General features: G+C 36.0%; 1 protein-coding gene across 13 annotated transcripts in view; it reads left to right on the plus strand.

The window, feature by feature from the left end:
- Positions 1–19,512, plus strand: part of Mef2c (myocyte enhancer factor 2C) — a 158,949-nt gene that overhangs the window by 131,994 nt on the left and 7,443 nt on the right. For 10 of the 13 annotated variants that reach the window (XM_090331652.1, XM_090331655.1, XM_090331650.1 and 7 more), the window contains 4 exons: positions 12,954–13,126; positions 14,918–14,941; positions 15,783–15,912; positions 16,500–16,635. In XM_090331652.1, coding sequence (XP_090187778.1) covers positions 12,954–13,126; positions 14,918–14,941; positions 15,783–15,912; positions 16,500–16,635 — 463 coding nt within the window. The remainder of the gene's footprint in view (positions 1–12,953; positions 13,127–14,917; positions 14,942–15,782; positions 15,913–16,499; positions 16,636–19,512) is intronic. The other 3 variants (XM_090331663.1, XM_090331660.1, XM_090331662.1) reach the window with 1 other exon arrangement.

The following is a 19,512-nucleotide window of genomic DNA, read 5'->3' on the forward strand; positions in this document are numbered from 1 at the left end:
GCAGCCTGGAGGATCATGGGTCAAGGCCAGCACAGTTAGAAACATCCTCTAGATTTCATCCCCAAAATAAAAAGCAGGCCAGGGTGTGGTTCAAATGCTGAAGTATCAACAGAACACGCAATCAAACAAGATCATATTGCTGAGTTTAGTACGGAGAGAAAGAGGAAGGGAGAAATGGAGGAAAGGAGGAAGGTAAAGAGAAAGTAAAATGTAGCAAGAAGAGATGTAGTAAGATGAGATTGCACTCTTGGAATTGGAATAAGAGAAATTTTCAGCAATTCATTATAATACATCAGTATATGTTACAGTTTCTGTTATTCTGTTCATCTTTTTTCTCAATTACTGAAATAAAAAGCTTATACTACTAAAATAATATTTTGTTATATCTCATGCTAATCTGAGTAGTTATTGATGGGCATAGATTAAGTTCAGTTGAGAATTTGAAATCATTACATTTAGTGGAAATAACTATTTGTATTTATTATGTACTGTCCTATTAATTCCCTTTGATTTCACTTTGATTACCTTTGATGGAGTAGAAAGTAGCACTGTGTTAAGACTTTACTGATTCATGATGAAGAGAGGAGATGGAAAAAGAGAGCAAAGCCTTTAGGGATCACTGAAATTTTTAGTAGGTTTTGTAATCTGCAATAGCTATTTGACAATAAAGCAAGATATTTATGTACATTGGTTAATAATTTTAATTGGCATTTATTGTAAATTAGATATAATTTTATATAAAAAGAAACTAACAGCTGTTTCTTTATTTTGATTGTTAATTGTTTACTATTTTATGCATTTGGTTGTCAAGCATTGTCACTTCTAGAATGCCTAATTTATATCAGTTAACTACATGGAGACTTGATGGTTGCAGTGTATTTCCATGAATAAATATTGCGAGGCAAATAAGTAAACCTGCGAAGACTTCATCTAGTAAGATCTTCTCCCATGATTTCGTACCTTTCTACCTGGTTCTCATATGGAGAATAAGACACAAGTACCTTTAGGATCCACTACAGACAATGTATTTTCATCACATAATCACCAGCCTTTATTTGCAGCTCTGTTTATAACTCCAGCAGTGAAAGAATCAGTTCCTGTAGGAAACTAAGTGAAAAGGGGCTATACAACTTGAGGCCTTCTACTAGTCAGGGAAGACTTCTTTATCAGTCAAAATATTTCTCTACATTTCTCACTCAATAATTAAAAATACTGATGAAGCCACTAACTCATATCTATCTATAATCCTATCTTCTCAAGCGGCTGACTCTAGAGGATTATGGTTCAAGGCCAGTCCAGACAGAAAAGTCTACTAGACCTTATTTCCTGAATCACTAATCAAAAGGGAGGCTGGAGGTGAGGCTCCTTAAGCAGCAGAGTGCTAGTCAAACACAAAAGCAAACTGAGCAAGTATAGGGAAGCCCTGACTTCCAATCCCATGGTTAAAAATTCAGTCTAGAAAGATCTGCTTTAACAATTCAGCAGTTTTGATGTTTACTAAAACATTCCAGAAAGGGCATGTCATTTAGTAACTATTTTAAAACAAGAAAACTAATTTTGAATGTGAAAAATATAATTCTTACATTACGTTAAACAAAATTAAGTAACAAATGAAACAAATCTAGATTAAGAGTTGGATTCTGTTATAAAAGTATTATTCTGTTTCTTTGAATTATTTTGACTTTTACCTTTGATATTTACCCGAAGCATAAAGATCCAACACTATAACTTTATCTCTATGATTTATGAAATTAGGAAGCAATGATATTTTTAACCTAAACCAAGGTTATCAAGATTTGTTAAAGGAGAAAAAATTTACTTAGTCCTTAATTGGATGGTCTGTAGTCACTACCAGGAAAATTAGTATTCACTTCCCAGCTGCAAGACATGACTGGTTACAGATAAAGCCGTGGTGCAGACAAGACAGATTCAAAATGCTATCTGGTAAGACAGAACTCAGAATTCTGTAAAAATCTGCATTCACTTCCTCAGGAGTGACTTTATACAGAAGGAATTTGGTTTCTTGGGGACACTGAAATTATGGCTCCAAGCTATTGCCCTTTCGTTATCACATTTCTGACTTCTACACTGTTTTTTGTTTGTTTGTTTGTTTGTTTGTTTATGAGATAGGATCTCTCTATGGAACCAGGCTAGTCTCAAACTCATGCATTCATGTGATCTCCCTTCATACTCCCTAATAGCTGAGCATACAGACCTAAACCACTATTGCCAACTGTCAATTATATTCAATAAAGCAAGGTGAAAATTATCTTCTTCATTGGTACACCATGGGTTTACTGAAAGAAGGTGACTGATTTACAAAGCATTGGTCATTTTTAATGGTAAATTCAAGAAACTAAAATTCTATTCTCCCTAGATATTACTTTCATACATGAAAAAAATAGTTGTACATTCTCTTATATACTCTCTGATATACTATGGAATTCTCTCTTCCCTGTTTCTGGTATCACCATTTGGTTTTATTTGGAGATAATTCAGAGACAGAATCTTTTTTCATAGTCATTGGTAATGTGAAAAAATGTATGTGAGTAGCCAACTGATGCTAACGGAGGGATGTGGTTAAAAATCCCCTCTTCTGGAAATCGGTTTTTTACCTACAAGGGACTTTTTCACTTGAGGCTTTAAGGCTGCTCACCAGGTGTATCAGATGCTACTTTTAGATACATTTTTTCCAGCCGCTTGAATTCTGCAGTTAGACTTAATCTAGTTTAATTCAGTAAAATTTCACTTCAAGGAGTATGGTCATGAAGCAGCCTTCTATTTAAAAGATCATTAGCTCCAATAAACTAAAGAAAGGAATCTTTACTTAATACTAATACCAAGCAATGTGGTGAAAATGACAAAATTGTAAAGAAAAAAATTTGCTCAATCTTTAACTTGGGAAACTATTTCCTTGGTAAATATTCAAAATGATAGGATAACTGAGGAATGTATGTAATGTATGGGTCACTTCACAAATGAAATTATCATCCTCATGAATCCTATGCTACCCATTTTGCTAGATTATTACAGAATGCCATTAATTATGCTGGGTTTGGTCATGCTTATCTATTACCGCCGCACTCAGGAGGTTGCCACTGTCCTATTGAGATTTCATGGCTAACTTGGTTTGGAGTGCAAGACCTTGTCCCAAAATAAAAATAAGTTGTATAAGATCAGCTTAAAGCATCTAACATAGTTTTGCCCTAGAGTAAGTGCTCCACAGTAAAGATTAGCTAAAACTAGAAAAACGTGTGGTTTAATGCAGTTCCAGTATTTATTAAATGCACATTGAGCACACTTAGTAGTGTTCATAGAGTTGTTCAAGCTGGCCCCTGTGCTCACGGACAGGAAGAGTGAAGTGACTCCATTAACAAATCCGATGCAGAATGTGACAGCAGCTCAGCTCAGTGCAACACATTTCACTTTGAACATTATGAACTTCTGATGTGCTTGAAGCAGTTGTGTAAATGTTAAAACCACAAGTAATTATTCTTTCTCTTCTGTCACGTTCTCTCTAATTTATACTGTCTCAATATTTTTGTTTATAAAAATGACTGAAAGAATGAGCGATTGTGTCAATAATGAAGACACCCCCTCATTTTAAGCAGAGACAGCCCCAAAATTGCAAGAAGTGAACAATTAAATGAGTCATAAATCTATCATTCATTGTTAAGTGGATTTTTTTAAGATAGTAAGGTTCAATATCATTTTAAAAGTGCAATTAAAAACTTCCCCTTAAATAAATCAGTAGAAAGGGTGAGTCTTTCTTCACTGGAAACATCAGATTGTCCATTTTTTCTTCATTTACAAATGGAGAACATTTTTTAGGAAGAGAAATACAGAGAAGCTTGCCAGCTCTCCAACATCTTGCCTTCTGTAATGGTGCAGTAGAAATCTGCATTTTGGATTCCCATCAAAGCTCTACTGTTTGCTGACACAGGGTGACCGCAGTCTTATCACAGAAGTCACCCAAACCTCAGTTATTTTATCAAAAGTTGGTTACAGTGCCCCACCCAACTGACTGCTAGGACAAATACGAGTGAAGTTTGTGAACAAAAAACAGTGTCTGGTTTTCAATCATCGCAGAGTAATGTGTGGTGTGTGTGTGTGTGTGTGTGTGTGTGTGTGTGTATGTTTCTGCTTCATAATGTAAAGTTCATAGTATGTTCAAGGTGTTCAAAGTTCAAGATCCAGTCATCAGATAGACTGTCAGTTTCACAAAATATCATTCATAAAAAGCCAAGAAACATTCAAGGCAATTAAGTTAGATGTGAATTTCATAAAGTCCTGTCAAACATCAGGGGACATGGTCAGATAGAATGTCTGCTGCACCAAAACTGGTACATCTAAGAATAGTTTTGGCTTTTGTATATCTTGGGGTATTTTTCAAAGAACATGACAAAAAAAACTAGAGACATTTCACAGGCATTTCTTTATTATACGCTATTATAGTATTCCCCTAAGAAACCCCCAGGTATGATGGAAACCTGGCTTTGTATGAAAGAATCTGTAATCAGTAGGCTAAGAATCAGATAATCTGATTTATCCCACTCCATGTTAAACGTACTGAAATTTTCATCATTCCAAGATTTCTGACCCCCAAATGTTTTGTGGTTGTCTTTTCTCTTAGAGCTACCCCGATGAAAATGATTCCCTTTCCACAGAGAGAGAAGAGGGGAGGGGAGGGGAGGGGAGGGGAGAGGAGGGAAGGGGAGGGGAGGGGAGGGAAGGGGAGGGGAGGGGAGGGGAGGGAAGGGAAGGGAAGGGAAGGGAAGGGAAGGGAAGGGAAGGGAAAGGACATCATGATTTATAACCATTGAGTAACAGTTTTTATCATTGCTGACAAGATTTCAGGCACTCAGGGTGTTGTGAATACGACTGCTGTCTAGAAGGTCACCCAAAAGAATAGTTATGAGTATCATTTTCAGTAACCTACAGGGAGTATTAGCAACTTAAATTTTGTAATTTAAAGTCATTTTCTTTGCCAAGGTGTATTATTTGAGGCATAAATATCCTTGTTAGGAACTAACTTGTAATCTTAAAGCCTTGTAAGTCACATGCTAAATTAATTGATGAATAACAGCATCATTCTATATACAACATGTGATATTTAGCAATTCAAGTACAGGAAATTGAGGTCTGGAAGCTCAGTGATAGAGTATACCCTTGGAGATGTGAGATCATAGGTTCAAACACCAGCACCAAAATAACACACACACACACACACACACACACACACACACACACACACACACACGCCCCTCTCAATAGGAAAAACATTTGCTGAAATAAAAGCAAGAAATCTATAAGTGGAAGATACAGCTTCCATTCACCTTAATGCTCAAACTAGATACCATTAACAAATTACTACTCAAAACAGGTTCATGCCTGTATATTAAAGATTGGATTTCAGATACAAACATACCACAAAATACTAAAAAAATATAGTAATACTAAATATTTTTCTATAGCTGAGTACTTCTGATAGAAGGTGGTCTTTACATCTTTACCTTCTGCATACATAGTCATGAGAAGATTTTTAACCAAAATTTTATGCAGTCTGCTTTTAAAAGTTGACTGGGCCAGGTGCTGGTAGCTCATACTCATAATCCTAACTATCCAGCAGGCTGAAATCTAAGGACTGTGATTCAAAGTCAGCTTGAAACGCCATGTGCTCCTCTCCAGTTAACGACCAAAAAGCCAAGAGCGAGGCTGGAGCTCATGTGGTATAGTACTTACCTTGAGCACAAACAGCTGGAGACCACCCTGAGTCCAAGCCCCAGGATTCCTCTCTCCCCCCAAAAAAATAGCTACTCTGATATTTAATGTTGTTAGCCCCAATGTTTCCTATTTATTTGTGGATTTATTTGTTTATTCTCCACATTTTATTAGCATCAATTTTTTGTACAAGAGGCATTATTTTGCCATGTCCATATTTGAACAAAGTGTCCCCCAGTCATATTCAGTCCTGCTGCTCTCCCTTATCCTCCTTTACCTTTTCTCAAACCAGTTCCAACACACTTCATTTTTCCAATTTAATGCAATCGCATAAATATTTCCTAGTCATTTGAAACATGTATTGTAGATGTTTGCCCAATAGGACAGAAGTATGGTTTAACACATCACTACTCTGTATGTCTTTATAGGCTCAGTGTATTCTGAACCAGAGTGCCTAGACTGTGTTGTTTTGTGTTGTTTCACTTGTGTTTTCATTGAATTAGGACTTCATGGTAGGTAAGCACTCTTCCATGAACTTCATACCTAGCCTCCATATTGCTTTTTAAGACTCCCACATTGACTGGGGAAAGTGTCCTTTAAACTTCGGTATCACCTGCCCCTTAGGAGAAGCTTGGAGTCTCCTTTGCTGGTCTCAACCATCATTAATTTCATGTCTTCCTTGTAATCATGTAATTTTAGAATCAGTCAAAACACAGAAGGCTTTCAAATCTCATAACATGATCAGTTTTAAGGCTCAATGCAGTATAATTTAGGGCAAGGACACATTGCTTGATTTACATTGTGCATCTACCAGCTGATGTCTCTTTGATCTTCATATTATTTCACTGATGATACACAGATACTTTTGGTATCCCCCAGAGGTATCCTTCTGACAACTAAAGGTCCTTTTGTGCCTGTGTCTAATATCAAATACTTGCATAGCAGTTACTTGGTTTAGGGTACAGTGTGGGGCAGGTAATATGTATGCTAGACAGTGTTAATATCATTAGTAAATAATTCTATCTAATGCTTTCTCTTTTTGATATTATTCATCATCATTCCATATGATCATGTTGACAAGTTGAACTCAGGTGATTATTTGAGCATCTCTGATTCAGACTACTTTTAGCCTTTTAGCCTTTTCTCACATAATGAAATAATTTTTATACTAAGGAGAATTAAGCTCCATGGGGGTTCAAAGGAACTTAATAGTGACAAAAAGAGAACCTTAATTTACCCATTTTACCCTCCTTTGTTCAAAACAACTGACTACCATGTGAATAACCCTTTCTATATCTATTGCCCCACTCCAACTCACTTTCATATGCATCCTTTAGCAGGTGTATCCTAAGTCGCTAGGCAAGAGGTCTACAGCTTCAGCCACACCTCTAGCCCTTTTGTCCCAGTTATTTTTTAGATTAGGGTCTTATTTTTGCCAAGGCAGGCTTGGACCACAACCCTATCTCAGCTTCCTGTTGTATCTTGAATGACAGTTGCACAACACCACACCCAGCTTTTTCTGTTGAGATATGATTTTCTGAACTTTTTTGTCCAGTCTGGTTTTGAACAGAGATCTACCCAATGCCCTCTTCTCAAGTGGCTAAGGTTACAAATGTGAGCCACTAGCCATCTAGCCCTTGCCCCTCTCTCTCACTTTCTTAGAAGTATTGCGTTTGAACTCAGGACCTCTAGCTTTGGAAGTGGGCCATACCTCCATCCCTGAATTTACTGGTTAGTTTTTCCAATGCAGTTGCACTTCCTTCCTGGTTATATAGGCTTATGTGCAATCAACTTATATTAAATTTCCCATTAGTAAGTATAATAGACACACACCACCACCTCTGGTTCTTTATTGGTTGAGAAGAGATCTCAGGAACATTTTTCTTCCTGGACTTGTGTCAAACTGCCAACAATCTCAGTCCCTTATATACAGCCATGAGCCACTGGTGTCTTGTCATTCGCTCTTGTTATTCCCCTACCATTCCTTTTCCTAGGATTTCATGCTGCTTTGCCTTTTGAGGGAAAGCTTTGTATTAGTAAATTGTTGTGGAGAATTATCTTAATTCAAACTATGACACTAAAAACTTGTCTATGTGGAAGAATCTGTGCCAGCTTAAAGTTTTCATTTTCATGAGGGAAAATTTCTGCCTTATTTGATGTTCCCACTTGTAGGTAGGTAATGTGCTGTGAAAAGATTAATAGATATGACAGGCAAAAAAAAAGACTCATTGAACACTCTATAAACAAATTTAGTAGGTGAGCGCTTGCATGAAAAGCTGATTTTTATATTATCTGCTCGGTAAGCAGTTTGTGCCAGTAGTTTACATGGCCACCAATGTACAATCATTATTGAAAGCAGAAATTTTTTTCCAAGTAGCATAAAGAAGAGAAACTCACAATTGTTAAATTGTTGAACTCATTACATTTTAAGTTCTCACTTCATATTTTTCCAGTAACTAAACTTTTTGTGCTACTCTTGAATAATTCCTAATTTTCTAGTGTGGTTTATATATGTTACCCAAGCCCTCAAAAACATTTAAAGAACAGTTGTTCAGTGTCATAGCCTATAACTGCAGTAAGGTTTAGAGGAGAGAGAGTTCAGTGTGGGTTAAAGTCATCTGAAAAGCATCATGAAAGCTTTGGGACTATGGTTGATCCTTAAAGGACAAATTTGAATTAAACAGGAAAGTGAATACTGACAGTTACTGAACTGTTAGAGCAAAGACTCTGGTGTATTCAGAAGACCATAGGCCTGGCCATAGCATTAGAAATTAGGTTAGTTAGATAGAGTGGGTCAACTAGAGATAACTGAGAGCCAAGCAGGACACTGACCCAACTGTGTCATACAGTATATGACAAAAGGAAGCCACTGGAAGTGACAATTTATAAAGACTTCACCTGGTAAGTTGATTAGTATCACTCATGTGCACAAAAGTTTGACTGTATCCTCAAGAAGCTTAACTCATCCTATAGTGCTTCTTCAGCGTTTTAAGAAGAGTGATTCAACTAGACTCAAGAAGACCCAATGAGGGACTGGGAGTTTGGCCTAGACTAGAGTGCTTGCCTAGCATGCACGAAGACCAGGGTTCGATTCCTTGGTACCACATACATAGAAAAAAAGCCAGAAGTGGTGCTGAGGCTCAAGTGGTAGAATTCTAGCCTTGAGAAAGTCCAAGGACAGTGCTCAGGCCCTGAGCTCAAGCCCAGGACTGGCAAAAAAAAAAAAAAAAAAAAAGACCCGATGAGGTAATATTGAAAGATGTGGTTACCAGAGACAAAAATCTCCAGAAGAAGCATGACAGTAATGATAGAGACAGGAAGATTTATCTTTTTTGCTATAGAGACATAGGAGGAAATGATCAATGTTAGCAGTCTAGGGAATTAAAGAAAAGATTTTGCTGATGAAAGAATCCATCATAATTCTTCAAAACTAGCTTATGTGCTTTAGTTGTATGTGTCAGCTGAGTGATGAAGGCAATTGAGATGAAGCCTGGGGTTCAAAGCCAGCATGAACAATAAGGTCCAAGAGACTCTTATCTCCAATTAACCACCAAAAAGCTAGAAGTATAGCTATGGCTCAAGTGGTGTAGAGGTATATTTGTGAAAAGGTTCAGGAACAGTGCCAAGAACCTGAGTTCAAGTCCCAGGGTTGGCACACACACATACATACACACACACACACACACACACACACACGCAAGTGTGCATACACACACATTATATGTTTATATATGTTTATATTTATAGTTGGAAATCCTGGAAAAGAAAAAAATAACAAATGAAAAGATTCATAATGCCTAAACATCCAAATAAAAGTTTTAGAGCTATATACTCAAAGACACTTACATGCTCTATTGGGTTCTGTGAGACAAGATGCCTTCCTCATAATATCTTATGCCAGGAATATGTTCTTTGAATTTACAACTTCTTAAAATAGGAGTCAATAAAAAAGAGGAAAAAGAAAGAAGAAAAAGCAGTAAATGTTTGCAAGTTAAGGGGAGAGAAATAATTTCACCTAACACTGTTTTTGAAATCCTGAATATTCAGACTAATTTTCATAAGATTGTTGACAACATATAACCCAAAGAGATTCTGTTTTCCTACATAGAAGTAATGTCAAGAGAACTAGTATTGTTTTACGTGAGACAATATTTTCATCTCATGAAACTCTGAAAAGCTTCAGTTGACTCCTAAAGTTTGGTTTGTGCCTCATTTTCTTATAATCTATAATCAGGAAATACATTCTCTCATGCTTTATAATTTTTGTGCTTTTAAGTGGTCGGGCAACTGTAACATCACATAGAGTCACGTCTACATTGATAACTGTCCAAAGGAGAGGATAATTTTAAAACGTAGCATGAAGAAAGGCTGAATTTGTATATTAGAAGGCTGTTGGGAGATGGTGTTTCCCGCCTCCCAGACCCCTGAGTTTAAATTTGGCCATGCTCTCTGGTGAATTTATCTTAAGCTGGGACAGCAGCCCCCACACAGGCCGCAGCATTCTGAGTGAGGAGGCGGTTGCGGTCTCCCAGTCGGCTTAAATGCAGGCTCTTCTTAGCAGTAAACCACACGCATGTATTCATCATTGATTTCCAAATGATAGGTTTCTATATCACTGGTTTAGGATCCCCAGTCTTGCATTCCTGAATCTATATTATGCCAAAAGAATAACAATTTGGTGGCTGGAAACAGAAATGGTTATTATACGGCTCCAAAATGCTAGCTGGCCTGACATGCTAAAAACAGCAGAAATTCACTCGTAAAAAGCTGGATTTATTTGTTCTTAAAAATAACTTGAAGCTCTAAAAATATGAATTTAAGAAGTGTCATCATGGTTCAAAATATTTTATATACAGTGTGTGAACACTTTGAAATATGTAACTATTCTTCTAAAATGGCATCATTTCCAAATAGCAGGAAATATTTCAGGAGAGAAACAGAATGCCTTTTAAATCTTTTTTTTTTTAATGAAAATCTATGTGTGTCTGTTTGTTTCTCTCTCTCTCCCTCCTGTTCCCCAAAATTATTATTGGAATTATAAGACACAAAGACATAGACTCTTGGAATTTCTCAGTTTACTGTAGAAAAAATATTTTTAAAAAAACTTTTCGTAGTTTCCACAAAGCATTTCCATCTTTTCACACTAGCTAAGTGCTTGTATCACAACACATTGTGTGAAATGCGTTTTACTTCCTTTTAGCAAAGTAACTCCTCCATGCAAAACCAGTATCAGATCTACTGACCTGGGGTTTGAGCTTCTTTTCTGTTCAGGCTTCATTGCACTGTGTAACTGACCTTTTTTCTTCTTCTTTTGAAATTACTTAGCTAATTTTCCATTTGATTGTTTATTGAAACCAGACCTCACACAAGCTTAATACATAAGTGACACATATACCCAGTATATCCATCTGAAAATTAACTGACAGGAATCTTGTTGGAAACCTTGTCTTTTGTTTTTTTTTAATTTTTTATTCTTTTTTTTAATCCAGTAAAACCTATCAGTTCCGACTGAGCCCCTAGCATAGCCATAATAAAGATTCTGTAAAAACAGGTTAAATAGAAAACTCTGAGCATTTTTCTTCAACAAGAATTTTTTCTGTGAATAGTCTCTGCTATTTCATATTTATGTACTATAGATATAAATTTTTTATGCTATAGGTATATCACCATACATTATATAAATTAACTATAATAGATAATTTTAGCTTTTTGACATGCTAGGTGGCTACAATGTAGCCAGTTTTCTTGAAGTTTTATTACAAAGGAGTAACATATTCAAATTCAATGAATCTTTCTTAAGAAATTACTTCTATTTGACACGTTTTTGAGGGTATTTATGTTCCTAACTGGGAAATAGTTGTGCATCTTCCAATTGTGAGATTTAATCTTATGTTCCCTTGTTAGATAATCATTGCTAGATTTTTATGCATATGTAAAATGAGCCAGGCAAATGAGTTGGATATGAAAAAGAAATACACTTTTTGCTGAACGTTCCCAATATATCTTCATTCAAAAAATGTCCCCATAAGTTTTTTTGGATAGATACCAGTGCTTTGCCTCCATGATTTCTCCTTATCTCTATCTCTAGCCATGGAAATAGTTCCCCAAATGGTCCATAACATCAGTCCTTCCTGTTTCTGGAGTCCCAGTGCCAGGGGATCTCTGGTCAGCTAGAGGCCTGCATTCTTTCTTTTCGCTGAAACCTTGTTGTGTCTACATGTCTACCATATAAACCTAACGGTGTTTAGCCTGGATTTCAGGGTCTGCACACACCAACTTCTGTGTTTTCCCAGGTCTTTCCCTTTTCATTGCTTCTCTTTTCAGCAGGCTCCTCTTAGTGTTCCTGACTGTGTTCTGGCAATCCCTCCTTTGCCCTTTCCCAGTATCCACACACAAGTGTTGCTTTTTGAATATCTAGGTGAGCAGGAAATTGTGCAGAGTGTCAAGACTAAACACTGAACTTGGCAAGGAGGGCAAACCATATACAAGAAAAACTGGAGGAAAAATTCACTCAGAGAAAGGACCTAACCAGCACAATGTGTGTGCCTGCCCTCTCCTCCTCCTCCATGTCCTTGAAATTACAGCCTTCATGTTTTGCCCTTTTTTCATCTAGTGACACACAGACACACAGAATAAAACCCAAACCAACAAACTGAAAAAGTGAGTCACCCCAGCCAGGCTTCCACAAACTAGTCAATTAAAATACAAGACCAATTGTGTGCTTTTCTTAGAGCATGGATGACTATCTGAATGTCTTCCTGAATCTTTTTAATAGGAAAGAAAAAATGGTGATTTCTGAGAATGTTAATATATATTCACTCTCTCCTTATAAGAATTATTTAATCTTCAGGAACAATATTAAATACTATTTGTGTGTGTGTGCTGTGTCCTAGTGTTAAGCTTTTATGTTTATTCTTGTCGTGTAATCTAGTGTGTCGTGTGTGTATGTATGTGTGCGTCTGTCTGTCTGTCTATCTGTCTGTATTGGGACTCAAATTAGGGTTTTTTTGCTCAAGGCTGTTGCTCTGCCACTTGAGCCACATTTTTTTCTTCCAGCTTTTAGGCTTTCCTAAGTCTGTGCTGACTTCAAACTGAGATCCTCAGATTTCAACTTCCTAAGTAGCTAAGATTACAAGCATAAACTACCAGCATCTGGCATGGCATATATTCATTGGAAAAATGTTCTGAGTCTCTATATCTCACTGAGTTTTGCCATTGTTTTGTGTTAACAGGGAATGGATATGGCAACCCCCGAAACTCACCAGGTCTGCTGGTCTCACCTGGTAACTTGAACAAGAATATGCAAGCAAAATCTCCTCCCCCTATGAATTTAGGAATGAACAACCGTAAACCAGATCTCCGAGTTCTTATTCCACCTGGCAGCAAGAATACAATGCCATCAGTGGTAAGGCAGAATGACATTTGAAATTGATTGTATTCTTGTATCTCTACATCTATTTCAGTGTCTGTCTAAATTTATGAGTTACTTAAGATCTTCCAGAAAACTAAAACTATTACTAATAGTATCATCAGTGTGATCAATGGGACTTGTATTTAACATTATTTCTGTAGTTTGTTTTCACTTCCTTTTTCTGTGTTAAAACACACACACACACACACACACACACACACACACACACACACACACAAACTCCTCTGTGCTCCTCTGTGAAACTGTCATCCTAAAACAAGGAGAACATTTCCCTCTAATTCTTCCAATTTATAGTTTAAAAAATAACCAAATTATATACTTGATGAAATCTGAAATCCCTAAGCAGAGTAATAATGAGGTACTTCATAATATAATGTTTTTACAATATGAGCACATTTATGGCATCAAGATACTGATAATGAAAAATACTTTCCATAATTCTGAAAGGAACTCTGTTACTAATTTCAGTTTCTTTCTTAGAAGTAGGTTAATGTCCATAAGAAGGGGTATCAGTATGTGAGAAGTAATGCACCTACTACGTGATTAATGTAACTGTAACCCCTCTGTACGTTACCTTGAAAATAAAAAATAAAATGAAAAAAGTAGGTTAATATCTGATATATCTAATATATCATATGCCTCTGTACAACTCAGTTCATCTTTGCATATACAATAGCTTTCTAAAGCAAACTGAGTTAAAATTCTAGAAAAGGAAGGCTGTATGTTATATTTTATATCAAAAACAAGTTGTGGTATTGTAGCTCAATGGTAGAGCACTTACCTAATGCTCTACTATTGATAGAAAGCCCCCAGTTTAATCACCAGCTCTATGAAAAAGACAGTCAGACATGAAATATTTATTCATATAATGAAATATGAACTGATACAAAGATGACTGGAAATATACATAAAAGGAGTAAAGAGATACAAAATATGGATTCAAATATATCTCTATATATTATAGCCTCAGGCCCTATATTTTTCTGTCGTGAGTCTGTATGCCAGAAATGAAAAGAAATGTGTGGAACCACATACAACAACAAAGGCTTTTATCACTCCTCTCCAAATTAACTGTCTTTAAGGGTGGAAACCTTCAAAACTGAGATTCAGTAGACAAATTTAGATCATGCTGCAAACACATTCCTTTTTTCTTCTTTTTTAAAAAGATTTTTCTGCTGTGTGGCAAACTGCAGGGTAAACCGGTCCTGTGGGCTGATTAGTTTACAATGGCACAGTGCAGATTAATTTTGAATATCAACCAAAAATATCACATAATATGCTATGGTCCTTTTGGAGAAGGCTGTGTCTAATAAATAAAACCTCCAATAGGTTTACAGCCAAGCAGTGTGGGCCATGTATAGCAGGCAGATTTAGTCCAAGTCCTTTGAAACTGATGTCTTTTTGAATGGTTGAGCGAGTCTCTGGCAATCAGGTATGACTCCCCCCTCCTCCCATAAGTGGAGTTTCAAAGTATAGTCCTTTTTATTTTTTTTTTATTTTTTTCAAAATGTGGTGATAAAATAATGAACACTGAGACACTGACCTGCACTGAAAACTGGATAGGTTGTCTTCACATTTAAGACAAACACCTCATTAAGGGAAACAAAGAATTCTTTTGTAAGGAGTTATCTTTAGAATCTGGGCTTTAAAACTGCTTAAACTGTGTATCTATCAAAAGACGCTTTTTCTTTGGTTGAAAAGATTTTTCCCAATTATAAATATTTACAGACACTAATTATTAAAACTCCTTCCCCATGCTCTCAGTCTGAGGATGTCGACCTGCTTTTGGTAAGTGGTAGAAAAACACTTTTCTTAAATCACATGTACAAGGAAATCTCCAAAGCTTCTCTTATAAGTGGTAGCAACAGTTCTGACAAAATTAAAAGTTTTGAACCTGATCATAATGTGTCCACATTGATAATGTTTAAATATTATCAATTTCTAATATCATCTACAAAGGGAAAGAACTATTTTCTCTAGCCAGCCTCTGTAGCTGGAGGTCATGCCTTAAATATTTTAACAATTTACAGTAAAATGAAAATGGACAAAAATGCTTATTATTTAAAAAAGGCACAGTATTTCTTTTTCTGAGATTTAAAATGCTGTGATTTTAATCTCCTTTCCATAGGAAGTTAAATACAGGAATTAGTGCTTTCCCATCTTTTTGGAGTTTAGAAGAATCTGAAGGAAGTGGTGAGAGCACCACCTGCTGGTCACAATATAACACAACCCTTACCTGTCTCTATATAGAGTTGAATAGAAAACCCACTATGGTTGATTTTAATTTTTATTTAATTTGCATTTGAATAAAAACTGAAACAATGGAAGTACAGTATACATATTTCATCAGTTCTCAACATAGTCTGTTTTTTACCCATAATAAAGCTATGGTACTTGTTACTAGTTCAGTTGCCTAGGAGATACTGATGTAATGGGTTACTATAGCAACAGCTGGTCTCTTGAAGGATTGTAAATGATAGGGTTGGCAGAGTTCATAGAGACACATGTTAAATGATTAATTTCATGAGCCTTGTACCAAGTTATTTCTTTATGTGAGAAACTAACACTGAAACTAATATTAACTTTTTAAAAAATGTCATCAGTAATATCTTTTTATTTACTTTAAAAGAATCAAAGGATAAATAACTCCCAGTCTGCTCAGTCATTGGCTACCCCAGTGGTTTCCGTAGCAACTCCTACTCTACCAGGACAAGGAATGGGAGGATATCCATCAGCCATTTCAACAACCTATGGTACCGGTGAGTAGATTTGCTGAGGGCAAATGCTACATTAAATAATTATTTTTGTAAAGCAAGAGTTAAAGGTACTGTCTTTTTCCTATTAGAAAGCACAGTCTGGTGCCTGTGGGGTCCAGAACACACTGAGCCATTCATGACCTATCCCTTATTCAGATAAAATGAATATTCACATTTTTCTTCCTTAAATGACTGTAAGAATGATTGCCCAATAAAAAAAAACAAAGATTGATTTGCCCCACCTGAGTTCAAAATAGAAGAGCATTTTCAAGGAAATTCAGCTGTTCATTCTTTAAGGCAATAAGACTCACTCTCTTCGTATTTATAAAGAGCATTTCTAGATCATGAACTGTGGCTATACTAGGAGATGGTAGTACAATGAATTCTGTGTTATTGCAATTCAAAACTTACGTTGAACACTTACCTTTGGTGAATGATATAATCCCTTTTGAATTAAAACTACCCCTGATGACTGAAAAGGTTGATCAGTGTCAAGACAATTGTAGAACTTGAAAATCTTTCCACCTTGTTGAGCATTTACGAGTTTTCTAATGAACCATTTCCTCTCCTTGCCTTTATCTCTCATTTAGAGTACTCTCTGAGTAGTGCAGATCTTCAGTCCCTGTCTGGGTTTAATACTGCCAGCGCTCTCCATCTTGGTTCAGTAACTGGCTGGCAACAACAACACCTACATAACATGCCACCATCCGCCCTCAGCCAGTTGGGGTAAGCAACATGACTTTTTTTCATCGCATGATGGTAGAATGTGTTTTTAAATGACAAATGGCAGCCTTTTCCTGTGCTTCAATGCAGTGAGAAGGTGTAGAATTCGACCTGGTAGGAATATGAAAGAAATGTTCAGACCGACATTTCTCAAGTAACTCAACTACTATATCCATTATGACAGATGCATTTTTCTTCCTGGTGTTTAGGTCATTTATTTCCACTGTTGGCCATGGTAGAGTTTTTCTTCAGTTATGTTTACACACAGTTCAAGTAGCAGCATTTGCAGTTATTAGTTCTTTAAGCTTTTGAAATCTCAAAAAATCTTACTTAATATAAACCAGTTTGCACGTGTGAACATAATGTCCCTAAGACTGACTTCTTCAATTCCTTGCATACTTTATGAATTTATAACATAGTTGTATGTTTATATATTATTAAACTAAATAAATAAGTACAAACTAAATATGCAACACTCATTATTAAATTTAGGCAAAGGAGTAATTTTTGTTGTTTACTGGTCAAAAGAATGTATCTCTCTGCCCCCTTGTGGTAGCTTTGAGATATGCCTGCATAGAAATGATATTAATCTGCCATCTGCAGAATCTTCCAAATTTTAAAATACCCTAAATGCATAATTAACATTACTTCTTATAAAAACAGTTTTTAAAAAAGTAAGTCTTAAACTTAGGATATGGATTTAAGCTCAATAATTTCAAAACAACAGTTAATCTTAAAAGAAAATAATAGGGTTTATAAAATATTTCAAAATAAGTCTTCATAATTTAGAAAGATTTTACATACTTATCCCACTTCTGCTTTTCCACTGTCTCAATCCACTATAGTAAAGACTATATCCATGATGGATTATGGTCATTTTTCTTGGCTTTTAGTGTAGTTTCACATTTGTGAGGATGAGAACAGCCCATTATTTAGAGCAAAAGCTGCTGGATGATATCTGAATTTCATTTCTCAGTCATTCCTCCTCTGATCTTCTCTCTCCAATTAGTTTTCAGGTAGTTTTGATACAACATGATTATGCTTCTTCCCCCCACTCATCACTGGTACTTGTCCACACCTGAATCACTGCATCATTGCAAATCTAGCCTTTTGTAAAATTAATAAAAACAAATTCACAAGACATTGTTTTCCTGCTTTCTTGAAAGACCACTAATGGCTGGGCATGGGTGGCTCACGCCAGCAATTCTAGGTATTCAGGAGGCTGATATCTGAGGATTGAAGTTTGAATCCAGCCCAGGCAGGAAAATCTTGAGACTTGTCTCCAGTTAGCCAGCAAAAAGATGACGTGGTGATATGGCTCAAATGGTAGAGTACCTACCTTGAGTGAGAAAGTCAAATGATATGCAAGGCCCTGAACTCAATCTCCAGCACACGCACACACATACACATGTGCGCGCGCGCGCGCACACACACACACACACACACTCATTAATTTTTAAACTATATTGTCAGTTAACAACAAAAGTTTCTTTTCAGACATATACATTTCTTGTGCAGTATCTCTCCAGTCAGACCTTAACATAGTAAATTTTAGGTAATTATTACTATATAATGTCATCTGTGCAAATTTAGTGTATACATACAATGTTTTACTGCAATACCTGAGCAGTGAATCCACTGTACCTGCTTTTTGTCAATGTTAATGCAACTGCTTATTTCTTACTTTCACGAAATTCATCTATTATTATACTAAATTTCCCTAGGAAGTATCCATGTCAAAAGCCATATTATTTAATCCAAATGTGGCTTTCTTTTGTTTTCCAATAGCATCCAATTATTTGAATTTTTACTTATGGATACAAATTTATATACATGCTTTAGCTGTACTATAGTTTTTAAAAAGACTTTTCTATTACATGAGGAGATTGGTTCCTTACTACCCTTTCTAGAAGCTTCTGTAAGTGAAAAAAAAAACAGTACTGTACTAGAAAGATGCTGAGCACAACAGCCAAGAATGAAGAACTTGTTCCTATTTCTCTCAGCACTGAATCCCATTGTGTATAATTTAACACTCTCAGTTTATGCATGTCATCACTTTCCTTATACCACAAATGGAAAGGATGACTCCTTCAGTCTTTATATTACTTCCCTTCCTTTTTCCCTTCCCTCCTTTTCCTTCTCCTTCTCCTCTCCCTCTTTCTCTCCTCTCCTCTTCACTACGCAACAATCCTCTCCTTGTCTCTCCTATACACCCACATGGCAAATTTTTGAAAGTTCCTTCAAATCCTTCAGATAGAGTCTCCCATGTACAGAAGTAAACTGTTGTTAAAGAAAAGCTCAAGTTGCAATATTTATATAAAATAAATTACATGAGCCACCTTAATTCTTTAGTGTCAATTTTCCAAGTCCATATTGTTTCAGAGATTTCTGTTTTGTGTTCATTCTTAATGAATACAACAGGAATCAAAGAATAGAAGAGATTTTTATTCCACCAAAGTAGATAATATTTCCAGATATTATTATATTCCCAGTAGATATTATTCCTAAAATTCTTTCTCTTAAGTTGCACAAGTAGGACAGATCCTATTTTGTCCACAGAAAGGTATCTATTTTATCCTACAAAAGCTATGTTCTAAAGATTATCTAGTACCTGCCTCTACAGTTAAAAAAAAGTTAGGTAAACAGTATAAATTTATTTCTCATTGAATAAACTGTCACGGTAGAGCAGCTTTCAAAAAGTGATGGTCATGTTTTGTATTTTCTTTTTTAACTTAAAAAAGCAGTCAGTGTTTTCTGGAAGCATTCCCACTCCTTGTCTTTATTGATGAAAGTGTTCAGTACATATTATGGAGAATTATAACTAGCTTGATAGCCTAACTTCCAAGAGGAGGCTGGAAGAATCTACAATAAAACTATTTA

Source organism: Megascapheus bottae, chromosome 4 (assembly GCF_031878675.1).
Source record: "Megascapheus bottae isolate mThoBot1 chromosome 4, mThoBot2.hap1, whole genome shotgun sequence".
NCBI lineage: Eukaryota > Metazoa > Chordata > Mammalia > Rodentia > Geomyidae > Megascapheus > Megascapheus bottae.